Source organism: Sorex araneus, chromosome 2 (assembly GCF_027595985.1).
Source record: "Sorex araneus isolate mSorAra2 chromosome 2, mSorAra2.pri, whole genome shotgun sequence".
NCBI lineage: Eukaryota > Metazoa > Chordata > Mammalia > Eulipotyphla > Soricidae > Sorex > Sorex araneus.
In genome coordinates this window covers 15,919,693-15,946,650 of record NC_073303.1, presented here as the reverse complement: position 1 = coordinate 15,946,650, position 26,958 = coordinate 15,919,693, and the positions used below count along the sequence as shown (strand labels likewise).

At 47.2% G+C, this 26,958-nt stretch overlaps 2 protein-coding genes across 2 annotated transcripts; one reads left to right on the top strand and one right to left on the bottom strand.

Annotated features, from left to right (window-relative positions):
- The first annotated feature begins 702 nt into the window (after nt 1-702).
- C2H6orf62 (chromosome 2 C6orf62 homolog) lies at nt 703-11,376 on the top strand. The gene is made up of 5 exons (XM_004613938.2): nt 703-2,621; nt 4,235-4,411; nt 5,542-5,664; nt 7,933-8,067; nt 10,007-11,376. The coding sequence occupies exons 1-5, from the start codon at nt 2,493-2,495 to the stop codon at nt 10,130-10,132; spliced, it is 690 nt and encodes a 229-aa protein (XP_004613995.1). The 5' UTR covers nt 703-2,492; the 3' UTR covers nt 10,133-11,376.
- A 3,277-nt stretch (nt 11,377-14,653) lies between these two features.
- ACOT13 (acyl-CoA thioesterase 13) lies at nt 14,654-26,867 on the bottom strand. The gene is made up of 3 exons (XM_055125657.1): nt 26,574-26,867; nt 15,827-16,011; nt 14,654-14,920 (listed from the first exon to the last, which is right to left on the bottom strand). The coding sequence occupies exons 1-3, from the start codon at nt 26,685-26,687 to the stop codon at nt 14,764-14,766; spliced, it is 456 nt and encodes a 151-aa protein (XP_054981632.1). The 5' UTR covers nt 26,688-26,867; the 3' UTR covers nt 14,654-14,763.
- Nucleotides 26,868-26,958: the final 91 nt, after the last annotated feature.

Genomic DNA, 26,958 nt, shown 5'->3' with positions numbered 1-26,958 from the left:
CGGAGAGAGACTCGCGAGCAGATGCTTGGACTGAAATAACTTTTTTTCCCCCTCTTTTTTTTTTCCTTAAAAAAGAACAAGACTGGGGATTTTGGCTTCGCCGACAGCCCCGTTCTCGTAGCGCAGGGCTCTCCCCCTTCCCTCCCCTCCCCCTCCGCTCCAGCGCCAGGCTGCCCCCCTCACCCTCCTCCCCGCCGCCGCTTCGGCTCTTCCGCTCCCTCCCCCCCTCCCTCTCGGGCTGATCGATCTGTTTTCTTTTCCTTGATCTTTTTTTTTTCCCTCTCTCCTCCTCCTCCTCCTCCTCCCCTCTCGCCGTCGCCTCCGCGTCCTGCCGCCGCCGCCGCCGCCCGGGGCGCCGAGCCAGACTATGGGTCCCAGGTGGGGGCCGAGCGGCGGCAGCAGCGCGGGCGGCCCGGTCACTGTGCGCACTGCAGCGGGGATGGAGGGGCGCGCCCGGCTGGTGCTCTTCTCTTGACATGGCTCCTGCCCGCGCCGCCAGCAGCGCCCCCGCCGCCGCCTCTTCCGCCGCCGCCGCCGCCGCCACCGCGCCGCCCGCCGGCTGCGGCTAGAGGGCCCCGCCGCCCGCCCGCCCGCCCGCCCGCCCGCCCGCGCCGCGTCGGTCCGAGAGCCGCGGCCTCCCGCGGGCACCGGCAGGGCCGCCCCGCCCTGCCCACCCCTCCTCTCTCCTCCGCCCCCCACCCCCATCCCCCCCCAGCATCTCTCCGGGACACCCCGCCGGGCGACCCCACCCTCCCGCGCCAGCCGAACTCGGGCGGAAACATGGTCTGTTGCACGTGAGAGCGAGCTCCCCTCCGGAAGCCGGGAAAACTTAGGTTTATTTTATTTTTTCCTTTCCTCCTCCTTTCCCCTCTCCCCCATTAAAAAAAAAAGTTCTATTTTGCGGGTGGGCTGGGGTGGTGGGCCTGCCTTTCCCCTCCTCCCCCTCCCTCCCCCCAAGCAGTAGCAACACAACTGTTAGCTTCCTCCCTCCCCACCCCGCCCCCACCCCTCCGGTCCCCTCCACTGGACCCTGCCCGTCTCCCACCCGGGCGGGAATTGCATTTTTTTTCTTTTTTTTCTTTTTTAAATCCCACCGTGCCAAATGAGTTGAGAACCCGAGCGAGCCAGTGTCCGCCCGGGTGCGAGTGAGTCGCGGCCGCGGAAAGGCGGAGAGACAGGGTGGGGGTGGGGACCTGGCAGGACCCGGAGTTGGGGCAGCGGCGGCTTGCACCGGCCGGTGGTCCCCGGGCGCTGCCTGGGACTCGGGAGAGGAAGAAGGACCTTGACGCCCTTTTTTTTGTTTTGTTTTTGGCCTCGGCCATGCCCAACGCGGGGGTCAGATAAACTCGCACTCGCCCCTCCGCGTCTCGGAGCGCGGCAGACCCGCAGGGAGGCTCCTGGGGTGGGGGGGATGTAGGACGCGTCGGCGGCGCTGCGGGTGCTGGGAGTCCCCCCGGGCATCCGGCAGGTCTGCACCGCAGAGCCCCGAGTCCTTCCACCGTCTCCGGGAAAAGAGATCCCAGGAACACCCTCCTTTCCCTGGGCCATCATGATTCTCCTTGGCAGCAGCGTCAGCAGCCGCCTGAGGGTGAAAATGTGGGTGATGGGGAAGCCGGTCGTGACTCCGCTGTTTTTCCTCCTGGCTCCCGTGGGCACCAGCTGCCCGCCCCCGGTATACACTGTAGCTGATTGCAGGGAAACCCTGGACCTCGCCCCGTCCTTCTCGACCGGTTTTGCACTTTTCTCTCTGCTCACCACCAAGGGTAATCAATAACAAGCACTGACGATACAATAGCAATAGTGAAATCTGAAATATAACTAAGAATTAATTAGGTACTACAGCCATGGCTCTGGCTGGGTAAAATCCAATTGGATATTTCAGTTTCATTCACCTACCCTGATTTTTCTTTTTTTTTTTATTTTCCGCCTCCCTGAACTTTTTTGGGAGGGGGGTGGTTGTGGTTCTTTTTTTTTTTTTTCCTGTTAATTGGAAAGCAAGGATCACACTTTCCCCACCCCTACCCCTTTCCTTTTCGCAATTCCTCTTTTAAAAGAGGGGGAAGTAATAGGGTGGATTTTAAGGGTCGGATTGGCGTCAGCTGTGTTGTATTGCGCACCTACATCCTGATAATAGGCTTCCCACCTTCCATTCCCCCTCCAATAGCTTTACTTTGGCAGTTAAGCCGAACGTGTTTTCCGAAAAATTAGTTCAGGTATACTTTTCTCCTTTCTGTCTCTTTTGCCCATCAGACCCCAAATGTTATTGTCCAAACATGAGTGGACAGCAGCTTTTGTTTCTTGACCCTGTAATATGACAGTCTGCTAATATTGCCAGAAGGTGCAGTTTTGGGGTTTCAGTCGTGATTTTTAGCTACTCAATCATATTAGCAGGAAAAAAAAATGACTTGTTTCTGTTGTACTTGAGTCTTAAGAAAAAGTGCCCATAGTTTAGTGACAATTTCCAAAGGCTTTAGTACCACCTGTATTTCAAAATGGGGGACCCAAACTCCCGGAAGAAACAAGCTCTGAACAGACTACGTGCTCAGCTTAGGAAGAAAAAAGAATCTCTAGCTGACCAGTTTGACTTCAAGATGTATGTTGCCTTTGTATTCAAGGAGAAGGTAATTTAAAGTTCTTTAACTTAGCTCGAGTGGTTTTTGTTAAATATGTATTGCTTACTTTCTAATAGTATTCCATTAAGTGGCTGTAAATACATTTCTAGGATTGGGGTGTAGCTTAGTTGTACAACACTTGTCTTGCTTATTTGGAACCCAGGTTTTGATCCCTGGCACTATAAGACATTATATATAAATTGTATACTGTGATTCTTCTGTGTTTCTCTGCAGTAGTTGGAATGTAACTGAATAGAAAGCTGCAACAGTAGTTGGTTTAGATTTAATTCCCAAGCTTAGAATCACCATTCATTAAGTACAGTAGCCAAGATCGTAAAACTTTGTTTAACAATAAGTTTCACCTGTGGAGACTTTTAAACTAAATTTATAGATTACTTAAGGAATAAACAGGATATTTGAAAGGTAAATTAGCATTAAAGTGGTTTATGTTAAAGTTAGTCAATTTTGGTACATCGAATAAACTGGGACTTTGGAGTCATTATATACTGGTTAATTTATGCTTAAAGGACAGTTTATTAAGATTTAAAGTCATTTAAGGTTTACTTAAAGGGAGAACATGATGAAGTTTTTGCGCCTTAATCATGGACAGGAGTTTAGGTTCTGAATTTAAGGAAACAGAATTTTGATGTATCTGGCTTTTTTTAATGTATTTGTTTTAATTGTGAGTTCAGATTAGAAATATATTGAGTGATGGCTAATATTTGAATGTGTTCCAGGCTACTAACTCGATTTTTTTTAAAGGCTTATTAGTTTTTAAAAAAGCCTGTAGAGGAATAGCACAGCTAGTAGGGTGTTTGTCCTGCATGTGGCCTGCCGGGGTTCAGTACCTGGTACCTGATATGGTTTTCCAAGTCTGCTAGGTGTGATCTCTGAGCACAGAGCCAAGAGTAAGCACTGAGCATTGCTGGTGTGAACCAAACAAAGGAAAAAAATAAAGGACTTTATATAGAACCAGACCAGTGAAAGCACATCTAGAGTAGATTGCTGAGTAAGCAAGTTTGGTGGTGGAGGGGGTAAGACACAGGGTCTCACTTGCAGCACGTAGTCTACAAACGAGGCCTTATCTGTTTGTTACTGTGGTGCTGGGGATCAGGCTGAGCTATTTCCCTATCCCTTTTAAGTTTTAATTATTATTATTATTATTTTTTGCTTTTTTGGGTTACACCCAGCGATGCTCAGGGGTTACACCTGGCACTGTTATCAGGAATTACTCCTGGCGGTGCTTGAGGGACCCTATGGGATGCTGGGGATTGAACCTGGGTCGCCTGCGTGCAAGGCAAACACCCTGCCTGCTCCAGCCCTGAGTTTTAATTTTTCAACCTCATATTTTTTTTTCTTACAGGCTCTAAGAAAGCCAAAAATCAGTAGGCGGTATGGATACTATAATGCTTTCTCCTATCTTAGATTTAAGATTTCTGGTAGTAGCCATTTTTGTTGTGTGCTTGGGGTTGGTATTGAAGGTTATCTCTCAAAATGCTCAGTAAAGGATTATTTTTGGTTATGAATTTTGCTGAGTTAGAACAAAGGTACATTACATTGTAATATGAACTGGGTATTAAGATTGTTGGCATTGGGTTAATGATAGCTTTTTTTTTTTTTAGAAGAAAAAATCAGCACTTTTTGAAGTGTCTGAGGTTATACCAGTCATGACAAATAATTATGAAGAAAATATCCTGAAAGGTGTGCGAGATTCCAGCTATTCCTTGGAAAGTTCCATAGAGCTTTTACAGAAGGATGTGGTACAGCTTCATGCTCCTCGATACCAGTCTATGAGAAGGGTAAGTTCCATTGAAATTCGTCATTTGCTGCATTTTTATGAGGCGAGCTAGCATTTCTTCCCCCAAGAATGGTTACTGTTGCCTCTTTTGGGGGGAGAAGGGGGCCACAACTGGGGGTGGTGCTCAGGGCTTACTCCTGGCTCTGCACTCAAGAATCACTCCTAGCAAAGTTCAGGGGACTATGTGGGTTATCGGGGATTGAACCTAGGTTGTCCTCGTTATAGGCGAGTGCCTTACCTGCTGTCTCTTCAGCCCCTCCTGTTCTTTTAAAGGATATGTCAAATGTTACCCATGTAGAAATTTTACAGCATTAAGCTGATAATGGTGTACATTATTGTGTGAATAATGTTCTAGAGAGTTGTTCATTCAGCTAATTAATATTTGGGGGAAGGAGGGCTAATAGATCATGTCCCTTTTAAATAAACAGCTTAAAGTAAATGATGCCAATCTTTTAAACAATTCTCAAGCTTTTTGGTAATCAATCTAGGCGAGCTCTGTGTTAGACTATGGCATGGGAGAGGTAGAGGTAGTTTACCATCAACAGATTCGAAAAATTGCATTTCTGATGTCATAAGAAGGGAATGACTCAGATGTCTGATTAATTGGTTTAGATTTTGAAGAGTTGAATTTAAGGTATCGGATTTTTTTTTTTTAAGATGAGAGCACACACCCTTGATATAAAAATACTATGAAGACAGGGCTAAGACAATAGCTCAAAGGGCAACAGTACATGTTTTGCATGTGGAAGCCCTGGGTTTGAGCCCTAATGTTGCTGGGAGTAGCTCAAGAATAAGAACTTGATGTAAGAACATTGCATTGAGACCGTATGAAATGACTCTTGGAAGGCTTAGGGGACTGTATGGGGCTCCAGGGTATAACCTGGGTTGTTAATGTGCAAGGCAAGTGGACTGCATGGACCATGGTGCTTCATGCATGTGTGTTCTTAAAATAAAAAATAGTATTAGATTGTGCACTGTTTTAGATGATACAGTCCTATTACTATGATCTTTATGTAATTCGTGGAGTAAAGTATAATGTAGTGGAATTTGTCAGCTTAGAAAATGTTTCTATAGTTAATAGGTAAACTGACATTGCTAGAACGTCAGAAATGATTTTTTGCTATCTTCCAGGATGTAATCGGCTGTACTCAGGAGATGGATTTCATTCTGTGGCCTCGGAATGATATTGAAAAAATTGTCTGTCTCCTGTTTTCTAGATGGAAGGAATCTGATGAGCCTTTTAGGCCTGTTCAGGTATTTTATTCTAAAGTTAGTTTGGTAAGCACTTGTGTAAGTCAAAATTGGAACAGGGTATTAACTAGGCTGTTAACTTGTAATAAGTTTTATTTCATAAGTCTCTAGTCTCTTTGCTTTCTTTCCATATATATTTCTGAAATGGTATATTCTATTTCTAGGAAGTCTGATGTATGTTTGTTTCTTTAAATTGATTTTGTGAATTCAGGGGTGAGGGGTTGTTCTTTTGGTTTTTGGCCACACCAGTGGTGCTCAAGGCTTACCTACTCTTGGCTCTACTCTGAGGGATCAGTCCTGGTGGGGCTCAAGGGACCATATGGGTTCCAGAGATTGAACCCAAGTCAGGCATAGACAAGGCAAGCACTTTACCTGCTGTATTATCTCTTTGGCCCCTATGTCTTGTGAATTTTCAACTTGTCATTTTATGTGCTTAAAAGCTTTTAGTATTTAGAGCATTTTCCCTTTTGATGATGTTCCTAAGTTTTGGTTTTTGGGGTGGGTTGGGGGAGCCTCACATACCTGTGCTAGGATTGACTCCTGGGCTCTGCACTCAGGGATCACTTTCAGCAGGGCTCGGGGACCATATGGGGTGCCAGGGGTCCAACCTTGGTTGGCTACATGGGAGGCAAGTGCCCTACACTGTTGTTCTGGCCTTCCCTCATGACTGACAAAAAAGAAGGTATTTAGATTTATTGATTGATTGCTACATCCCTGGTGATCAGGGACTATGTATTACTTACTTCTAGCACTTTGCTCTTGGGCCAGTCTCCTGGTGGTGGGAGATAGGATGAACCCCAGGCCTTGTGCATGGAAACATGCTCTCCAGCCCTTTGAGCTGCCTCCCTGGCCCTGTCTTCCATAATGAGAGTCCTTGGAGGGGACGGGGCACCCCTGGTGTGGTGTGGTTTACTCCTGGCTCTGTGCTCAGGGATCACTCCTGGTGGGGCTCGGGGAGCCAGGAATCAAACCTGTGTTGGCTGAGTGGGAGAAAAGTGCCCTACTTGCTTTACTACTCTGGCCTCCCAAGGGTGGGTTTTTTTTGTTTGTTTGTTTTTTGTTTTTAAGTTTTGGGTCATACCTGGTAGTGCTCAGGGCTTACTCAAGACTCTGCTTTTGGACCACTCCTGGTGGGCTCAGGGGACTGACCACCTGACATTTTGGGTATTGAATCTAGGTCGGCTGATGCAAGGCAAACGTCCTTGAATGTAATATCTCATCAGCCCCAGTTACAAATTTTTTTTTTTTTTTTTTTGGCTTTTTTGGTCACACCTGGCGATGCACAGGGGTTACTCCTGGCTCATGCACTCAGGAATTACTCCTGGCAGTGCTCGGGGAACCATATGGGATGCTGGGAATTGAACCCGGGTCCGCTGCGTGCAAGGCAAACACCCTACCCGCTGTGCTATCGATCCAGCCCGCAGTTATAAAATTTTTGATTTGTATTTGTACCGGACCTAGCAGTACCCAGTTTGGGGGTCGCCCTGGCAGTGCGTAGGATCTTTGCTGGGGTTGAAATCTGAACTTCCTACATACAATGCATATATCTCCAACCCATTGGAACTTCAAGGATTTTACACTCAGAAGCCACATGCTTGAGGACTATAATATTAGGTGGGGATTTTACATTGTTTGATCTATCTGAAGGTCTTAAAAGGTAATTTATAGATGAGTCTCAAGTTTGGCAAGCTTCAGGATTGTGGGATTGTAGCTGAGATTTACAACAAGTCTCTTAGACCTTTCAGTCTAGGAAAGTATTGACTTGCTTACATTATTGAACTTGAGGCACTATGCTGGGAGAGAAATACATAGGTCTCTTTTATTTTTATTTTTCGGGGTTTTTTTGGGCCACACCTAGAGATGCTCAGGGGTTACTCCTGCTAGCACTTGGGAATTACTCCGCTATACTATTGCTCTGAGCCTCGAAATGCATAGGTTTTTCAATCTGGTTTTATGAAACTTGCCTTAAAATCATTGAGTATTAGTATTGAGTCACTGCAGAAATTTTATTAACTGTGCATAATCGGGGAATTTGTAATGAAGGAAATGACTATGCAGGAGACTTCAGAATACTGGCAACTAGCTGCAGAGTATTTGAAATGTGGCTCAGGTTTACCGGAGAACTGAACTCTACATTGCATTGAATAAATTTAAATTTGCTCACTGTCAGCTACTCTGTTAGAACTGTTAGGTAGGTAGATATGGCTACTGTAGTACTTCTGGAAGTAATGTACTCCTGGTTCTTTATAAATGTCTGTACTTCTTAATTAGGCCAAATTTGAGTTTCATCACGGTGACTATGAAAAACAGTTTCTGCATGTACTGAGCCGCAAGGATAAGACTGGAATTGTTGTCAACAATCCCAACCAGTCAGTGTTTCTCTTTATCGACCGACAGCACTTGCAGGTAAGCCGTACTGAGCTTTGAAAACCATTTTAACGGTTTGTGTCAATGGGGCTGGGGAGAGAAGTGCACATCCATGCTTGGTGTGCAGGAGGCCCGTTTTCATCCCTAGCGTTGCATGGTCCCTTGAGCACTGCCAGGAGTGATACCCTAGGATTGGTCCAAGTGGACCTGCTGACCGCCACGGTGTGGCTCAAGAATGAAAAACTGACTGGGGTGGTGGGCGATGTCTCAGAGGGCTTGAGGGCATTCTTTGTTTAGGGGAGCTTGGACTTCTGCTGTGGCACTCTGGTCCCCTTAGGACTGCTTGTGTACCAAAACCAAAAAAGCTAAAACCAAAACCACTTTGCTTAGTGCACTGGCCCTTATTCCCTCCCCACAGTGCTCAGGGGACGGGAGAGGGCTTGTGGGGGCCCTACTCTCAGCTGTATTCGCCAAGCAGTTCAGTGCTAGGGTCTGTCCTTTGCTCAGGCCCTGTAATGCATCACACTTGTTAGTGCTGTGTGTGTGCGAGCGTGTTAGAAGGGAGCATGTGCTGGGGTTCCAGCTATGTTCTGCTGAGGGATCTCCCCCAGTCTGTTCTGTTTTTTCTTCTATTTCCCCAGGCTGCTTTCTACGTATGTTACTTAATTTTGTTTTCCTGTTCAAACCTACTTAGGTGTGCATACATTGCATGTATGTAAACCTTGAGTCAAACCATGCCTCCTGCCTGAAATGTAATCCTGGCTTAACCGTGCTTTGTTTTTGCCCATATGGGATGCCAGGGATCAAATCCCAGTCGGCTGTGTGCAAAGCAAATACCCTATTGCTGTACTGTGTTCCCACTCCGTAGTTTATTGTTTAAAATGTTTTGGGCTTTTGAGCCATCCTGGGAGTGCTGAAGGTTCATGCTTTGTACTCGGGGATCACTCCTGCGGAGTCTTGGCAGACCATATGGGGTGCCAGAGATCAAACCCCATTTGGCTGCATGCAATGCTTGCCTGCCATCTCCTCTCTCCTGCTCCCTTAAAAGTACTTCTAAGTCTGCTTACGGTCACTTTTCTCAATGGGGTGCTATCTGGTTACATCTCTTAACTGTTCAGGTATCTCTTCTCATTCATCACTTACCATCAATTTCAGTTACTCATGCTGGGCGTCCCAAAATGGAATATGAGTCTATGAGGGAAGCTTGATACTTAGTACACATCTATTCTTGGGAAATACTCATTTAAAAAAAGTTTGTTTTATGAAACAAACTGTTTGAATCTATAAAAGCCCCCAGATAAATCTGAGTTGTGGATGGAATGAGCAGTTGGAGGTTGCCCTGAGACCTGGAAACCCCTCAGACTTGGTGGCTTGGCAACTCCTCAGTGTGGCTGGCTTGACCTTGGGTGTTTTTAGTCCAACTTCTACCTCAGGTTCTATTTTTGGTATCTTAACCCTGGCGGGTTAAGGTATGTAGATTTATGTGTATAATCTCATTATGTTCAGTAATCAGCCTTAGTCAATGAGATACAAATGACCACCACTACATTATGTACTGAATGCTATACTGGCAGACGTCTGTCACAGGTGTGCCCCTTTCCTTCTCCCGACGCTAGCGCCCTTTCCTGTGTACTATTTCTCTGGCCCTTACCTAGTCTGTCTTGGATCTTTTCCCTTGCTTTTGCTCTCATCTCCATGAAATAAATGCCTTTAACCCTGATTTTTAAATGGTATTCCATATGAATTTGTAAAATTTACGTAGCTTACAATCTTGTTTAATTTATTCCTATATTACATATGCGGTGGCAAGATTCTGTTTTCGTGACTAGATTGTCACCATGGATAAAGCCATAATTTGTCCTGATTCCTCTATATGGCTTGTGTCCATCGGTCAGAATTGTGAAGATAGATTTTCTGTGACAGTTTTGGTCAGTTAAGGTTGTATTTATTGAGACTGTTAAACTTCTTCCCCTTCCAGACTCCAAAAAATAAAGCTACAATCTTCAAGTTATGCAGCATCTGCCTCTACCTGCCACAGGAACAGCTCACCCACTGGGCGCTTGGCACCGTAGAGGATCACCTTCATCCTTACATGCCAGAGTAGATCTGGGCCAGCACGGTGGAGAAGATCAGAGTGCAGCAGGAGATCCTGTCTTGTTTTCTTACCACTTTATTCTTTCAGAGATTAAGAAAATGGACTCATGCACAGAACACTATGCATTTTGAAACTTGTTCATCCTGGATTATTTTTTTAATCATTTGTATCTCAGAACTTAAAAAAAAATTAGCTGTCTTCTGCACGGACTGTGTGAAAGAAGATGCTTTGCATACTTGCTGCACTGCATCAGCATCTTACTAAAAATGTGAAATGAAAGGACTATTGTACACTGAAATGCTTAAATGTATCTGAAAGCACAAGGTGATACTCATTTTTGATGGTCTTTCCATTCGCGCTGGTTTTTGCCTCTTTGACATCTGTCATCAGTATTTAGAGGGTGAGAAGTACATGTAACAGTATAAATAATTTTTACAAAGCAATAGCTTTGCTATAATCACCGTTGATCCAGAACACTGTCAGATTCACTCTAATGACCAGAAGTGGTTGTTCTAAAAAGAAAACAACCACGGGAAAGAAATCTTAAATGAAAAAAAGCATCTCATTGCAGGCATTCTTGCCTCATTTTACTGGGCCATGTTTGTTTCCTGGTACTCATGAATATGTATTTTATTTCCAAATCTTTCCCCAAGTTGCTGTTTAAAGAGTATTCTGCTGAGTTTGGATACAGTAATATACATTAAAGCAGATCTGGAGTCTGAAGTAGCTAAAGCAGCTATAAAACTGAGAAATACATTCATAGCTGCAGAAACCATGGTAGGTAAAGGACTTTTCCTTTTAGGTTTTTCTTTTATTCTTTGTTTAAGGAGAAGGGATTTTTGCTAAAAAGAAAAATTGTGCAGAAGTACTGATTTCTACACAACCTAAAGGAAAATGTATTGAAGGGTTTTTGGAGTAGATAAGTTATTAAAAGTTGGAATCTTAAATTGTAAAAACAGCCATGAGTGTTGAAGGTCGAAAAACAACTCATTTTGTGCAATGAACACGAGGAAAGACTACTGTATAGTTTTTTGTTTTTTTGTTTGTTTGTTTTTTGTTTTATCTTTGAAATGAAGAAAAGCTTTGCTTAAGGGTTGCATACTTTTATGGAGTAAATCTGAGTGACTCCTTTGGAGTAAAACTTAGTGCTTCTCAGTTTCCAATTGTATTTAGCTTCTGGTTGGAATTTGACAAAATGAAAACCTAAATAAAATAGGTGAAAGTTCCCTGACTATTCAGGTGAATACACAAAACTTGAAGTGTTAATTTTTTTTCCCTAACTCACTGGGTAATTGTTAAATTGATGACTTGGGTGTATGGGGGTATTATTTTTCATAGCCCATGGCACAACAGAAAATAGCAGTTGAGTTTATTATTTCAACAGGAATAAGTTAAAGAGCATCTGTCAGCTTTTTTTTTTTCTTGGCTTTTGGGGTCACACCCGGTGATGTACAGGGGTCACTCCTGGCTCTGCACTAGGAACTACCCCTGGTGGTGCTCAGGGGACCATATAGGATGCTGGGAATCAAACCTGGGCCGGCTGCGTGCAAAGCAAGTGCCCTACCCGCTGTATTATTGCTTCAGCCCCTCTCAGCTTTTAGGGTTTTGGTTGAGGGTTTTTTTTTTTTCTGGGAAACATGAAATGCCAGGGATCAAATCTGGGTCAGCCATGTGCAAGGCAAACACCTTACTCGCTGTACTATCACTCTTGGCCCCTCTGTCAGTGTTTAACAGTAACTTTTTAATTTAAAATGCTTTTGCATATTTTCCAGTCAACTGAAAGTTCAAATTTATTTGAAAGAACACTTGAAATGTTGATCATTCCAGGTGCTGTTGTAGACTCTCCTTGGGTATCCCTGAGTGCGTATGGATGCAGAGGTTTCAGTTGCCTTATCCCAGTTCACATTGTGAGTAGGGGAGGATTTAAATAAAACAGGCAGTCTTAGTTCTAGAGCCCAAGACCCTATTTTGGGGGGGCCTGGGGGTGAGGGACACACCTAGAGATGCTCAGGGGTTATTTCTGGCTCTGAATTACTTCTGGCCAGTGCTCGGGGTGCCGTATGGGATACCAGGACCAAACCTGTTGTACCGCATGCACGGCAAACACCCTACCCACTGTACTGTTCACTCTCAGCCTATTATTCTGTTCTAATTTTAGGATAATTTCAAAAAGTTTGTAAGAGTGATACAAGAAGCGGTGTAGCCTCTACGGTTTAGTCTTGCTAGCATTTTTCTGTTTGCTTTCATTATCTTCATGTATACATATTTTTCCAAAGTACTTTGCAGTTATTTGTCAGTTTGCAGTATATATGTATATATACATTTTGATTCCTTCCCCTTCAGTACTTAATAGCTCATTTACGAAGATAATGTATTTTATAGAATCCACCACCATATTCAAGGCTTGTAATTGTCTTAGCTTGATGGTATTTATTTTTAAACCATTCCCTTTTAGGGACTGGAGCAATAGTACAGCCAGAGGACACTTCTTGCTCATGGCCGACCAAGGGTTGAACCCTGGCAACCCATATCGTTCGCCGGGCACCACCAGGAGTGAGTTCTGAGCATTTCTTGGTATGCCCCCCCCCCCAATTCCTGTTTAGGGAATTTTACATGCATTTAGTTGCCATATTATCTCTCCTTGAATGCCTTGACGTTTATTGAAGAGCACAGACCAGTTTTTGTGTTTGGACTACACTTGGCTGTCCTGGGACCCTGGCGGGGCTGGGGGACTGACTCTGGTGCCAGAGTCGGCTGCACCGTACCATCATCTGTCCACCCTGGTACGCCCCTGCTGGTGCTGATGGAACCACACTGCTCAGGCCTCCTACACACAAAAACAAGTGCTCTAGCCCTCCAGTCCCACGGGCCAATGTTTAGTATAAAGTGATGCCTATTTTTTCATGGCTATTAATGGTTAGATTTGGGTTAAACATTCCTAATATCTAGAAGCATACTGTGATTTGCTGTTTGTCGATGTTAACTTGATTGGGTAAGGTGATTGCTGCTTTGTTAGCTACTTTCCCCTTAAGAGTAAGAAGTACAGGCTGGAAAGAGTACAGTGGATAGCCACTTGCTCTGCACATGGCTGATCTGGGTTTGATTTAGCATCCCATATTGTCCCCATGAGCACCGTCAGGAGTAATTACTGAGCATCACTGGTGTGTCCCCACTACCCTCCACCAAAAAAAAAAAAGACAACTGGGCAGCAGCACGCACATAGCCTGCTTTATTTTTTAGCTTGTGCCCTAGCTAGCTGTGTTCAAAAGGACCATATGAGATCTGGGGATTGAATTCAGGCCTCTGCAAAGCACGAGCTGAACCTTTTGAGATAACTTTAGCACTGTGGCATATGACCAGTCTGTCTACCAAGGCCACAGCTAAGAATTTACCACCCAGCACACTTACCAGGATTCTATCATAAAAGCTTTAGTCTTTTTTTTTTTTTTTTTTTGCTTTTTAGATCACACCCGGCGATGCACAGGGGTCACTCCTGGCTCTGCACTCAAGAATTACCCCTGGCGGTGCTCAGGGGACCATATGGGATGCTGGGAATTGAACCCAGGTCGGCCGCGTGCAAGGCAAATGCCCTACCCGCTGTGCTATCACTCCAGCCCCTAAAAGCTTTCCAGTCTTGGCCTCTTACTAAGTAACATAAGTGGTACTATATATTTGGCATTTTTAATAATTTGTATTTTTCATTTTCTTAAGCTTTTTTTTTTTGAAGTACAATGTACATAACTATTGCAGCCTCCTGATCTCAGTCTATAGTTAAGAAATCAGTTACTTCTCCAAGAAGGCCAGTTTTTTTTTTTTTTTTTTTTTTTTAGGTTTTGGGACCACAGTCTGCGCTGCTGGGTGTGGCTGCAAAGTGTCCTTGCGAATGGCTCCATCGAGTGGGGAGTGAGAGGTAGACTGTAGAGTGCCTCCCCTAATCGACTCCAGCCACCAGTGCTCGGGGAAGTGTCTGGCTTGGCTCAGGACTGACAGTCTATCCTAACCTTGGCACAGACATTTTGGGGTCTGTCACCTTCCTTAATAGAAAAGAATTTAAGGAAGAGGTGAAAGCAAGATAGTTTTTATTGAGTGAAACTCAATAGTTTTATTGAGAAATAGTTTTATTGAGAAGGGAGGGGGATGGGCCAGCAGGATAGTATAGTATAGCAGAGAGGGCGCTCGCCTCGCATGTGGCTGACCCAGGGTCAATTCCTGGCATCCCATATGGTCCTCCGGCCCCTGAGAAGTGACTTCTGACCAGTCAGGAGTACCCTCTGACCCTGGTGGATGTGGCTCTCCCACCAAAAGAAAGGAGGGGAGACAAGAGGACGTGTATGTTTGAGAGAACACGGACTCCTAGGGTGGAAAAGCAGACAGAAGCATGAGCAATGATTAAGATTTCAGGGGAGAACACGGGCGTGGAGAGCCGGAGCTGAGAGTTGTTTCAGAGCTGTCAAGTCTGAGGAGGCTTCCTGTGATCAGACACACCCCACTCCTTCACTTGTGTGTTTCCCAAAGAAAGTACTTTGCTACTTCTGGTTCTCCTGATTTATTCTGAAAAATGACATCTGTTCGAGTCAAGTGCACACTCTGGCACTCACCAGTGGGTTTCTGAAGGCCACTGGGTGCTGGGGGTGTTTGTCTCAGTTTCCCAGGTGCTTTGTGTGTCTTCCTTGTGCGATCAGTTTCCCGTTGGCCTTGTTGGTGAGATCCACAGAGGCAAATGCAAGTGTTCGTCCTTGCTTCAGAATATGTGCCGTAATCACGACGTCTTCCCCAATCTTAGCAGGAGACATGTACCTGGGGAAGTGTTGAGATGTAGTTAGCACAGCTGTGGCTCTGTATTTCAGGACCAGCACAGACTCTGGGTCAGTCAGCTGTGTGGAAGGCAGGCACCTCAGCCCCTGCACGAGCTCGCTGGCCCATAGCATTTTTTTTTCTTTTTCTTTTTCTTTTTTTTTTTTTTAGCATTTTTTTTTTCTTTCAATCTTGGTTTGGGGGCCACATCTAGCAGTGCTCAGGGCTTCTGGCTCTGTCTGTACTCAGGGATCGCTCCTGGTGGGGAGGGGGGAACCATATGACGGGAACTGGACACAAGCAAGGCTTCCTGCTGCACTATTGTTAATGGTCCCTTGCTCCTGGCTCTGTAGCCCACATGGGCTGCTGGGGACGGTACTCAGGTGGGCTCATGCAAGGCAAGTGCCCTCTCTGCTGTATTGCCACTCTGGCTCTCATTGTCCCTCTGCTCTAACCAGGCTGCGCCCACGGCTTACTCCTGGCAGGCTTCCTGGAGGTAGGTAGGGTGCTGGGGATCAAGTCTGGGTTGCTCATGTGGAAGGCCTTACTGCTCTGGCCCACTCATGACTATTTTTCAAGACTCTAAAATAACATGTACATACTTCCACAAACTGGCATCCGCACTGTTTTCCCATAGTATATTACTGACTCCACCTTACCTCCTGCCTGAGCTGTCAGCAGAAATCGGTTTCCTGGGGCCAAGGGAGATCCAGTACAGCGGGTAAGGTGCTTGTTTCTTATATAAAAGCAGCAGAGTGTTGAGACCATCCCCCCCTTGTTCCTGCACATACTATACTTGGAAACCAGTTCTAGAGATTCTTAAGGCCACCGTGTAGGGTGTTCAGCCGCATTTCGTGCAGTTCTTTAAATGAAGAAGCACGTTATTTGGGGTATAATGTAGATACATACGTTATGTTCATGTCCACACTCACTCCAGGCAATCCCCGGTCTGTGCAGAGCAGAGCCAGAGTTGATATGTTGTCCACTAAGGTGGCTGTCAGGCCACCATGGAGAGTGCCCATTTTGTTGGTATGCTCCTCTTCTACCTTCAGTTCACAAACCACCTTCCCAGGAGCAGCAGAGACAAGAGTCACCTAAAAAAGAGCAACAACAATCAAAAAAGGGACTTTTGACATTCTGTGGTATGAGCTCAAAAGCCCATAAAGAACACCGGTTGGGTGCCTGAGTGATAGCACAGCAGGTAGGGCGCTTGCCTTGCACGTGGCCAACCTGGGTCTGACTGATCCCTGGTACCTCACAGGATCCCCTGAGCTCACCGAGAGGTGCTCCATGAGCACTGGGCCAAGTGTAAGCCCTGAACACCACTGTGTGGCCCAAAAACCAAACCAAAAACTACCACTGGATTATACTGCAGCGCCTTAAAAAAGATACAGAAATCCAAATAAGTTACTAATATGTCTATGGTGGAAATCAATCCTTATTAAATTGTTTTAAAGAAAAAGGCCCAGGGGCCAGAGCGATAGCACAGCGGGTAGGGCATTGCCTTGCACGTGGCTGACCCGGGTTCGAATCCCAGCATCCCATATGGTCCCCTGAGCACCGCCAGGGATGATTCCTGTGCATCGCCAGGTGTGACCCAAAAAAAAAAAAAGGCCCATTTCAGGGTGGAAAGAAATAGTTTTTGTTAATCTCAAAATCTCAATAGAAATCAAATGCTGTATCTGGGTTTTTCAGCACTATGTACCATGATGACCTGGTATTTCTGTTTTTTTTGTTTGTTTTGTTTTTTGTTTTGCTTTTTGGGTCACACCCAGTGATGCTCAGGGGTTACTCCTGGCTCTGCACTCAGGAATTACCCCTGGCTGTGCTCAGGGGACCATATGGGATGCTGGGAATCGAACCTGGGTCGGCCGTTTTCGAGGCAAACTCCCTACCCGCTGTGCTATATCACTCTAGCTCCCAAACCTGGTATTCCTTTTTTTTTTTTTTAAATTAATTTTATTGAATCACCATGTGGAAGGTTACAAAGTTCTCAAGGTTATGTCTCAATACTCAAACACCCTTCCCTTCACCAATGCTCATATTCCACCACCAACCCCAGTATACCACCTGCCCCCTCCTGCCCCCCAGCCCCCACCCACGTAAGTGATAAATTTCACTTTTGTTAAAAATAAAAAGAAAAGGCGCGGGCGAAGGAAGGGACGCCTCACCGCACCGAGCCAGGCACAGGGCCTAGGGCAGCAGCTGTCTCTCCCGCCACCCGAGCTCGGTAGCCTCCAGCCACTTCCCCCACCCCGGGGAGGTTGATGGCGAAGATAGGAACGGAGCCATGATGGTTGGTCTCACTTGCAGTTTATTCCAGTCTTCCCTCTATACACTCTCCATCCTCTCTATCCTTTCCGCGCCTATACACTTTCCGCCCTCTATACACTTTCCACACCCTCACCTTCTCTCTGAACCCCTTTTATTCCTCATGGCCCTTCCAAAGGGCGCAATACATTGACGTCACCAAAAGCACCAAAAGATCTTACAGGAAGAACATTGAGGCAACATAATTCTCTTGTATCTGCAGGCCGGCTAATCTAGGCCCCCCCCCCCCCCCCCCCCCTGGAAAGAAGATACAAAAACAAAACGGAAGCCTTCTTTGGGCTGAAAGCACTCGGATTTACATCCCAAAGACCAGGCTGGGCTGCAGCCTGGAATCTACAATGTCAAATCAAACCTGGCTAGCACCTTAGATCTGCGGGGTCAAAGATCAGCTAGGTTTCTGTGACAAAAGGTTTCTGTAACAAAACTCCAGAAGGCAGCTGGAAAAGGGGAAATATTCCAACAACTTTGTTTTCTCTTTACCTTGATTACATTCCATGTTTCAACATAAAACTCACTATTGTTGTTGGGGTTTCCCCCCAAAAAAAAAAGACAGTCCTACTGCCAAGGAAGCATTTGTTAATTAGTTTTCCATTGCTGAGAATGGAGAGATATTAAGTCCCGCTGTTTCAAATACATAGCTTTTTTTTTTTTTACCCCTCCTTCCAGTGCCACCGAGTTCATGCCTACTTAGTAGTCCTCATAATATGACTTACGCCACGCCGCCCAACAAAGGGGGAAAAAAGACGAGAAAGAGGGATATTTCCCGTCCTCAGCCGGCGTGGGGCTATGGCTTAGTTGACAGTCTAGCAGCATGTCTGCAAGCAGTTTCTGGGACCAAAAGTAGTCTAGTTGAAAACCTGGTATTTCTTAATGTGTCCTTAGAAATTCTGTAAAAAGACAGCTCTTTCCTGTGATGTTCTGAGGTTTAATTTTGGTGTTTCCATGTATTGGAAAAGTAATTTTTAAGTGTCCCCAAAATGCATGATTTTAAATAATTAGAAGATGGAGTAAATCAGGAATTTAACTAGTTAGTAGATTTAAGCAGCTTTTATCATGAACTGATTTTCAGGGGTCTCCCCAGTGGTGCTCAGGGGGCCGGGGGCCCTTATTAGTGATTCTCAGCCATTTGGCTGTGGTTCAATGCGAGGGCCTGCCCGGGCCCTGGGGTGAAGCTTAGGAGACCACCGCCTGGCTCAGGGTGATGCTTAGGAGACCACGTGGTGCCAGCTATCAAACCCAGGAAGGGAGCTTGCCTAGTACTCTAAGCACTACACTATCTTCTGGTCTCACAAACTTTTTTTTTTCCTGGGTGTAGGGCAGAAGGAGGTTTGAGCAACAGTTGGTGGTGGTACTTAGGATTCTTCTTAGTCTTGGAGGTGCTTTGGGGATCCCAGGATTGAACTAGGGCCAGCCGCATGCACGGTAAGCGTTTACTGCCATCTCTCCATTCCTATCCTGCAAACTTACTATTAAAAAAGTTTAATAGGGTCACTCTGGAGAGACAACAGTACAGTAGGAAGGGCCTTGTGTGTGGTGCGGCTGACTGGGTTTGATCCCCGGCATCCCACATGGTCCCCTGAGCACTACCAGGAGTAAGCAAGTTCTGAGCATTGCCCGGTGTGGCTCAAAAACAAATTTAAAAAAAGCTCAAATAGGGCCTGAGCGATAGTATAGTGGGTAGGGCATTTGCTTTGCAGCCGACCCGGGTTCAATCCTCAGCATCCCTGAGGACTCCCAGGAGTAGTTCTTAAGTGCAGAGCCAGGAATAACCCCCTGAGCATTGCTGGGTGTGACCCAAAAAGCAAAACAAAACAACAGACTCCAATAAAGTTAAGTTCTGCTTTTGAGATCCCACCCCACTTACGGCACCATAATTCCATGAAATGTAAAACATGTAACAATGAGTTGCTCTCAGAGGCTGGGGAGACCGACCAGGTGGCAGGCACAAGGCTTGCTTTCGCAGCCCAGGCATCTAGCTGCCAGCCTTGGCCGGGACACCGGGAGTGGGCCCCCAGGTCCTCTGAGCCCTGCCAAAATATGAAAGAAAGGCCCCTACAAAAATATAAAAGACAAATAAAAAACAATGAAAAAGTCTTTCCTACATCCTAAATCATTATGAAGAACCATCCTAGCTTAATATTTAGAAGCTGGCACTGGGCTGCGAATGATGTGTATTTAGCAAAATTACTTCCACCATTAGTGGGGTTCAGGTAAGTGCATGGATGTATACTTAGCTGTATGTTACATCTGAGGTGGGGAAATGTCTCAAGTTTTGTTTAGTAGGATTCTACCTAACTACACGGATGCTTTACATTAATTTTTGTTTGGTTTAGGTTTTGGGCCACCCAGCAATGCTCAGGGGTTCCTCCTGGCTCTGCACTCAGGAATCACTTCTGGTGGTGCTCGAGGGATCATATGGGATGCCGAGGATCAAACCCATATCGGCCATGTGCAAGGCAAACAGCCTACCTGCTATACCATCACTTTGGTCTCTTCAATTAATTTTTAAGTTTATTATTGGAGGGGTTACGCCACACCCAGTGTCACTCAGTCACTCAGGAATCTCTCCTACTGGTGCCTGGGGCCATATGTGATGTCAGGAACTGGGGTGAGTTGCGTGCAATGCAAATGATAACCCCTAGGCTATCCCCCTGGTCCTGCTCACTACCATTTATTGAGCACTTTTATAGCACTGTGCCTGATTCTTTACATATGGCAGAAAAATTAATATGAATTATTTCCTAAGGAAGGGATAGATTCTATTTTGTAGATTACAAATTGGGAGCAGTTTTCTCAAGGCACCCCAGGATGTGACAGAACTGAGATTTAAGTTTAGGCTCCAGTCTGCCTACCATCAAGGCTTACTATGATGTCTCTAGACACACTCAAGAGCCTTTATGGCTCCTACCAGAAGCACGTTTGGAGTTTCACAAACCGCAACTAGGAGGACCCACAGTGAAACAAACAAGCATGTACAATAGCATGCCCTGGCTTCTCAGAAGGCAAACCAACAGGAAAATGTTAGGACAGGATTAATTCTCTCTCTGTAAGAAGTTATCTAAAAACAGGATGTTCTCAAAAAACTAGTATTAAGCAACACTAAGGTGTAAATTCCCTTTATTGAAGTGTGTAAGCATTGGCAACATAAAGATCAAGAAAATCAAGGGCCTGCTCTCAGGCCTGAGTCCAAAGCAGTTTCTCAGCCAAGGCCCAGATGGCCTCCTGCAGGCCCGGGATATTCCCAGCAGGGGCCAGCTCGCAGGGCGGGAACTACAGGGAGGCAGGCAGGCAGCCATGGTTAGACAAAGGCTGAGAAACACTTGTCTAGAGGAAAAGACATTTAAAAAACTGCACGGAGGGAATTATTGTGAACAGCACCTGACTGAAGTAGCACCTGGGACCAGAGAGACAGCTTAGTGAGGAATGTGCTTGCTTTGCATGTAGATGACCCTGGTTCGATTCCCGGCACCCTTATGGTTTCCTGAGCCCCACCAGGATAATCTCTGAGCACAGTTGTGTATGGTCCCAAAATCAAGGATGTGTCTCTGTCTCTGTCTTTCTCTCTCTCTCGTTAAAAACAGAGTTTTATTTGGATGTTTTGAACAGAGATAAAGAGCGAGTGAGCGAGAGAGACAGGGAGAGGGAGAGACAAAGTAAAGAGCTCAAGAAAGAACACAGGCTTCTCCAGAGGTGGGGAGAGCCCCTGCACACATCCCCGCATTAGACAGGGAAGCATGAAAGTCCACATCTCGAGAGGGACATCCCTTGATACTTAAGCTCTGGCACCACATTCTAGAAAGTATTGTTTTCTGGGGAGAGAAGTTAGGGAGGGCTTTCTGGGGAAAAGGTAGGAAGGCCAGCAGTCTAGGAAACAGAATAAGCTGGATTCATGTCATTAGGTATTTTAAATTACAGTGTGGGTGCTGAGGCTCCATCACAGCACTGCCCCACTGACCAGGTGCCCATGACCCTTCACCACCGTCCTCTTGCCACTTCTGCTCTGATTTTCAGCCCCTTTCTGCCGTGAATACCTTTTGTAATCTAAGGCGCAGGTCCTGGCATTGTTTGCTCCACTGTTTGCTCGGCCCGAGTCCCACAGATGAGTGGGTCGGCGGCTCTCCTGCTCTCTCTGGCTTGTTTCAGTCAACCTCGGGGTTATGTAATTCAAAGCCGGGAGAATAGTTTGATTTCTACTGTTTGCTGCCTCGGAAGGTTCAAGGACATACGGATACACCCGAGTATACAGTGAGATGGAGATGGCGGCACTGGCTCCTCTGACAGGCAAGAGAAGGCTCTTATGTGCTGCCAACGGGAAGGACTGAGCCAGTGAAAGATCCCGCCTACGGAGCGGCCTGCAGCTCCCGGGACTCAGTCTGTGGGGAAGATGTCACTAGAGACGCAGTCCCCCTGGTGAAGAGAGGGGGAAGGGGATAGATCAGTGTCTGAAGGGACCTAGGAGGGCATATACTACAGTCGTACTATACTTTATAGATATATCACACTTTTTTCCCCTGGTGGGTGGGGGGGGTGGGGAGGGATGCAGAGAGGGGGTTACACCGAGTGTTCAGGGGTCACTCCTGGAGGTGCTGGGACTGAGCGGTACTCCCTGTACTATTTCTCTGGCCCCAGTGTTTCAGTGTCTTCATTATGCTGGAGGCTAGTGGCACCAGCGAGTAGGACACGCAGTAATCCTCAAGTGAGACTTCCTCAACTGTGAAGTGGAACTTACAGCACTGCCCTTTTGGGGTTTTGTCATTTTCTTTTTATTTGGGGGACATGGGGGGGGGCACGGGCCATATCCAGCAGTAATCAGGGGCCTAAATGTGGTGCCAGTGATCAAACCCGGGCAAGTAGTACGTAAGGAAAGCACTTTAAGCCCTATACTATCTCTAATCCCCCTCCCCTTTTAAAAATCATAAAATTCAAATTATGGCAACTAAAACATGGTCAAATATATAAGAGGCGATTAAAATCACTTTAATATCCTTATTAGCGGGTGACTAAATAGTCAACTGCAAGTTGGTCTGTGTAGCTTGGCATGGAATAGTCTTAACAATGGGAACAGTGTTTACTGCCAAGGTCAATAATGACTTAATTACTAAATTCAACACATACCTTTCAGCCCTTCCCTTACTTGACATCTCTACTCTGACCTTCCTGAACTCCCACGGAGACAACTTCCTCCCCCATCACCAGTCAGGCCTCTGCTGGCTCTCACTCGGCACTGCCTACCTGGAGCCTTAGGCCGACCAGTCGCTGACTCCTGCTGGCCTGACTCCCCAGGGTTACAGCTGTGTGTGAGTGTAGGCTAGGTTCTGTCAAGGCAGGCACTGGGGTCTTCTAGGGGACCGGAGACCCAGCACAGCAGGTAAGGCTTAGCACACAGCTGACCCTGGTTTGACCCGCAGCACCCATACGGTCTCCTGAATCAGGTGTTATCCCTGAATACAGAACAAGGAGTAACCCTGAGCACGAGTGGGTGAGCACCCCCAAATAAATTAAAAAAAAAAACACACACCCACAAATATAACCCAGAGGCCGGAACTCAATAGAACTCTGTTTGGTGTGTGATTTTATCAGGGTATTCTGTTGGCCAAGGAGACTAAACAGGTGGGTGAAGGGGCAAGGGAATAGACATGAAGCAACAGCACTTCACATGCTCCCTGCGTCTGCCACACACAAACATTATCCGTCTTCCTCCTTACAAAAGCAACGAACAGCACGGCTGGATCTCGGCAACTGTGGACATCCTCAGGGATCACGCGCCGAGTTCCCTGCCTGGCGTGCTGGGCCGCGCGTTGTCTAAGGCAAGATGGTGAGCGCGAGGGGTTCGGGTGGCGTTGGCGACATCTTGCCTCCAATCTGCACAGCCTGCGTCGCCCCCAGACTCGGGCATTCTGTCCCAGTCTTACAGAGGCAAGATGGTGCTGCTGCCACCCGAACCCAGCTTGCCAACTGGACGCGTGATTCCTGCTGGACATCGCTGGGGCATGGAGAAACCTCGGCGACGGACATAGCGTCGCCACCTGCCCTGGCCGGGCGTCGGACATAGAGCCGTGGCGGCAGCGCGTGCAGTGGCTCATCCACTGTGGGCTGCTGTCGGCCAATCACCGGGTGACCTGGGACTCAGTGCAGGTGTTCGACCCCGCACAGACCCTCCACGATAGGGTCCTGCTCTGCCAGCTGCTTGACAACCTCTGGGCGCACTCCATCAACCTCAAGGAGATCAATCTGAGGTCGCAGATGTCCCAGGTGCTGCCCAGAGACGCAGGCAGGTGTGTGTTTGTCAGTGGGCAGATCGTTACAACATGCCAGTCGACCAAAAGCTTACATTCGGTAGACTGGGAACACCTGTAAAGGCGACTAGAGGTCACCCTAAAAGCCTCCGTCCCTCTCAGAGAGTCCGGCGAGCTAACGAGAGTATCCTGCCCGCACGGCAGAGCCTGGGAAGCTACCTGTGGCGTACTCGATATGCCAAAAACAGTAACAATGACAGTCCTCATACCCGACCTTGAAAGAGCCCCTAGTACGCCATCGGTCAACACTAGCACATGACAGGGACGGATGGAGACGTTACTAGGGCCCGCTTGAGCAAATCGATGAACAATGGGATGACAGTGATACAGTGATGGATATCCCCATCCCAACTTACCTTTTAATAATATTTTTGCATTTAAAAATGAGCATTTTGAGTGCCAAAGGGTTAGTACAGCGGCTGTACAGAGGCTAAAGTTGCTTCCTTTGCATGCATCTTCGATCTCTGGCATCCCATATGGTCCCCTTAGCACCACCAGGAGTGACTTCTGGTTATAGACCAGGAGTAACCCTTGAAATTGCCAGGTGTGGGGCTGGCGTGGTAATACAGTGGGCAGGGTGCCTGCTGATCCCTGGCATCCCATAATGGCCCCCTGAGCCTGCCAGTTCTCCCTAAGCACAGAGCCAGAAGTACTCCTTGAGTACTGCCAGGTGTGGCCCAATCCCCCGGGCCTACCAAAGACCCCACAAAAGCTAAAACAAAATTAAAAAAATTTAAAACGAGCACTTCTTGTCTTGAAAAACCTCTGGTGTTACATTTGATAACCGAAGGAACAATGACTTCATAGAAAGGTAAGTTTGTCAGTCAGGGACCAGCGAGGCCACGAAACCCACATCTTAACGAAGAGACTTTAATGTAGAGAATTGTTAACCACAGACTTAGAGCAAGATCACATTCTGTTCCACTTTTAGTCAGGTGGAAGTTTTATGAATGGAACAAAGTTCAGTGCAAAGAATGCTGCAAGAGGCAGCAAGTGGGTTGGTTTGGATCTGGGGCAAATCTAAGTCAGTGATCCTCAACCGGGTGCCATTTGGCCCTCATAGGGCCCCCAGGATATTCCAAGCGGCAACAAGTGAAAACTAATTCTAGAAAGCCATGGATGGCCCTGGCAGAAGCGATTATGGCTAGTCTGCAGTGGGATGTACTACAAATGGAAAATTTAGGTTTTACATAGTGTGTACAGGTAGTTTGTGTGCAACTTCAAGGAAACTAGACATCTGCTTCAACTGGCTGCTAAACGGGTTTCTTGGAAGTCGAGTTACCACCAGTGTCAAGTCAGGAATGCGTGCACTCGTACCTGTGCCATCTACTCAAGGCAACTTGAACACGGACGAGTCCGATCCCTGGCGCTGCACACGGTCCCCCAAAGCCTACCAAGAGTGAGTCCTGAGCAAAGGCAGAAAGAGCTCTGCGCACCCAGGGTGCAACTCCAGCCCAAGGTCAGATTATCTAGCAAAGAAACCTATCCGTAAGATTTCTGAAAGTTTAACGGTGAAAATGCCCACGGATATCCTCCCCACAAAGGAATTAACATGACTTCCTCTTATGTTAATACTCCCCTTGCCATCTCTGTAGAAGTTACTCTGAGAGTGCATATTTGGATTTTATAATGTTTATTTCAGAACATTAGATACATTTGTCTATTCTGATTTTTCTCACAAAAGCGTCCAGGGGCCAGAGAAGTGGCTCAGCAGTAGAACATACAACACAGATGTGTGAAACCCTGGCATCTGACCCCCATTATTGCAGAAAAGAAAAGAAACGATCCCTGGGGTCAGGAGAGGTAATACAGAAATTACAGCACCACATACAATCCTCCCCAGAACTGCTAGGAGTGATCCCTGACCCCAATCAGAACTGAGCGCTGAACTTCTTGGTGTGTTCCAAACACCAGAAGAAAAACAAAAATATCACTGAAACTGGTCTGGAGCTGACCTTGAGCCCAAGTCCTACATTCTTCCTTCCAGCGACTGAGGCTGATCCACTTCCAAAATTTCCCAGCACCTTACCCTAATCAGAAGGAAAACAGGGATTCATGCATTTCTTTATTTATTTTGCTTTTCTGGGTCACACCGGGTGAGGCACAGGGGTTACTCCTGGCTCTGCACTTAAGAATTACTCCTGGCGGTCCTGGGGGGGGGGGGGGGCATATGGGATTCTGGGAATGAACCCGGGTCAGCTGCGTGCAAGGCAAACGCTGTACCCGCTGTGCTACCGCTCCAGCCCAGGGATTCATACATTTAAATGCCTGTGTGGGGGGGTACCTATTATATATCATATATAATTATATATAAACAACTGTAAAGTCTTCCAATTTACTAGAAGCGCTTTTGTTATTCTCACAAAGGATATATTATATATTCTCACAAAATCATATATATAATGTATAATATGTAATTATTTATATACATATATATTTGCTTTTTGGGTCACAACTGGCGATGCACAGGGGTGACTCCTGGCTCTGCACTCAGGAATTACTCCTGGCGGTTCTCTGGGATGCTGGGAATCGAACCCGGGTCGGCCGCGTGCAAGGCAAATGCCCTACCCGCTGTGCTATCACTTCAGCCCCATATATATATCTATATATCTATATATATAAATATAGATATAATTGGAAAGTCTTCCAACTTACTTTGGAGTGATCCCTGACCCTATATCTATATTTATATATAATTGGAAAGTCTTCCAACTTATTGGAAGCGCTTTCGTTATTCTCACTTAGAAACGCTTCCCAGTCCGGAGACAGCGTCACCGAGACCCGCAGCGCGCAGCCCGGGCTAGCTGGTTCCCGTGCACGGGGAAGGCTGAAGTCGGCTGCCCACCCTGGCGGGCACTGCCCTCCTCCCGACTCCCGCCACCGCCGCTTGGGGGCCGACGCCGCCGTCTCCGCGCGGCCGTGTCCCCGCAGCGCGCCGCGAGAGTCACGGCCACGGCCGCCGCGGGCGACGTCCCGGGCGCCCCGCGCGCCTCCCCCCGCGCCTCCGCCACCAGCCGCGGCAACGGTACCTTTTCCAACACGCGGTCAAAGCCGCGGGCCCCCTTCAGGGCCTTGATGACCTCCAGCAGGTTCTGCGTCACGGCGCTCATCGTGGCCCCTTCGCCGGCGTCCGGCTCCTGCATACGAGGCGCCTCGGGAGGCTCGAGCAGCCCCGCGGCTCGCCACCGGGGAGCAAGGACACCAGGGCACAGGCACGCCCGGCCGCCCGCGACGCGCGCTCCCGCCACCCCGCCCCCGCCCCCAGGCTCGCGCCCGGTGGAGACCGCGTGCGCGCCCTCGGCCGGCCGCTCGGAGCCGGCACCGCCCCCCCCCGTCTCTCCCCCTGCCCCCTCCGCTCCGCCCACCGCGCAGCCGCAGTTCCGTCCGGAGCTGCGTTTCCGCTCCCGGCCTCGG

Coding starts and splice junctions, on each gene's coding strand:
- C2H6orf62 (XM_004613938.2), top strand. CDS start 2,493: ATGGGGGACCCAAACTCCCGGAAGAAACAAGCTCTGAACAGACTACGT. Junction 4,412..5,541: donor GATACCAGTCTATGAGAAGG/GTAAGTTCCATT, acceptor GCTATCTTCCAG/GATGTAATCGGCTGTACTCA. Junction 5,665..7,932: donor AGCCTTTTAGGCCTGTTCAG/GTATTTTATTCT, acceptor CTTCTTAATTAG/GCCAAATTTGAGTTTCATCA.
- ACOT13 (XM_055125657.1), bottom strand. CDS start 26,687: ATGCAGGAGCCGGACGCCGGCGAAGGGGCCACGATGAGCGCCGTGACG. Junction 16,012..26,573: donor TTGACCGCGTGTTGGAAAAG/GTACCGTTGCCG, acceptor GCTCTTTTTTAG/GTGACTCTTGTCTCTGCTGC. Junction 14,921..15,826: donor AGTGTGGACATGAACATAAC/GTATGTATCTAC, acceptor ACACTTCCCCAG/GTACATGTCTCCTGCTAAGA.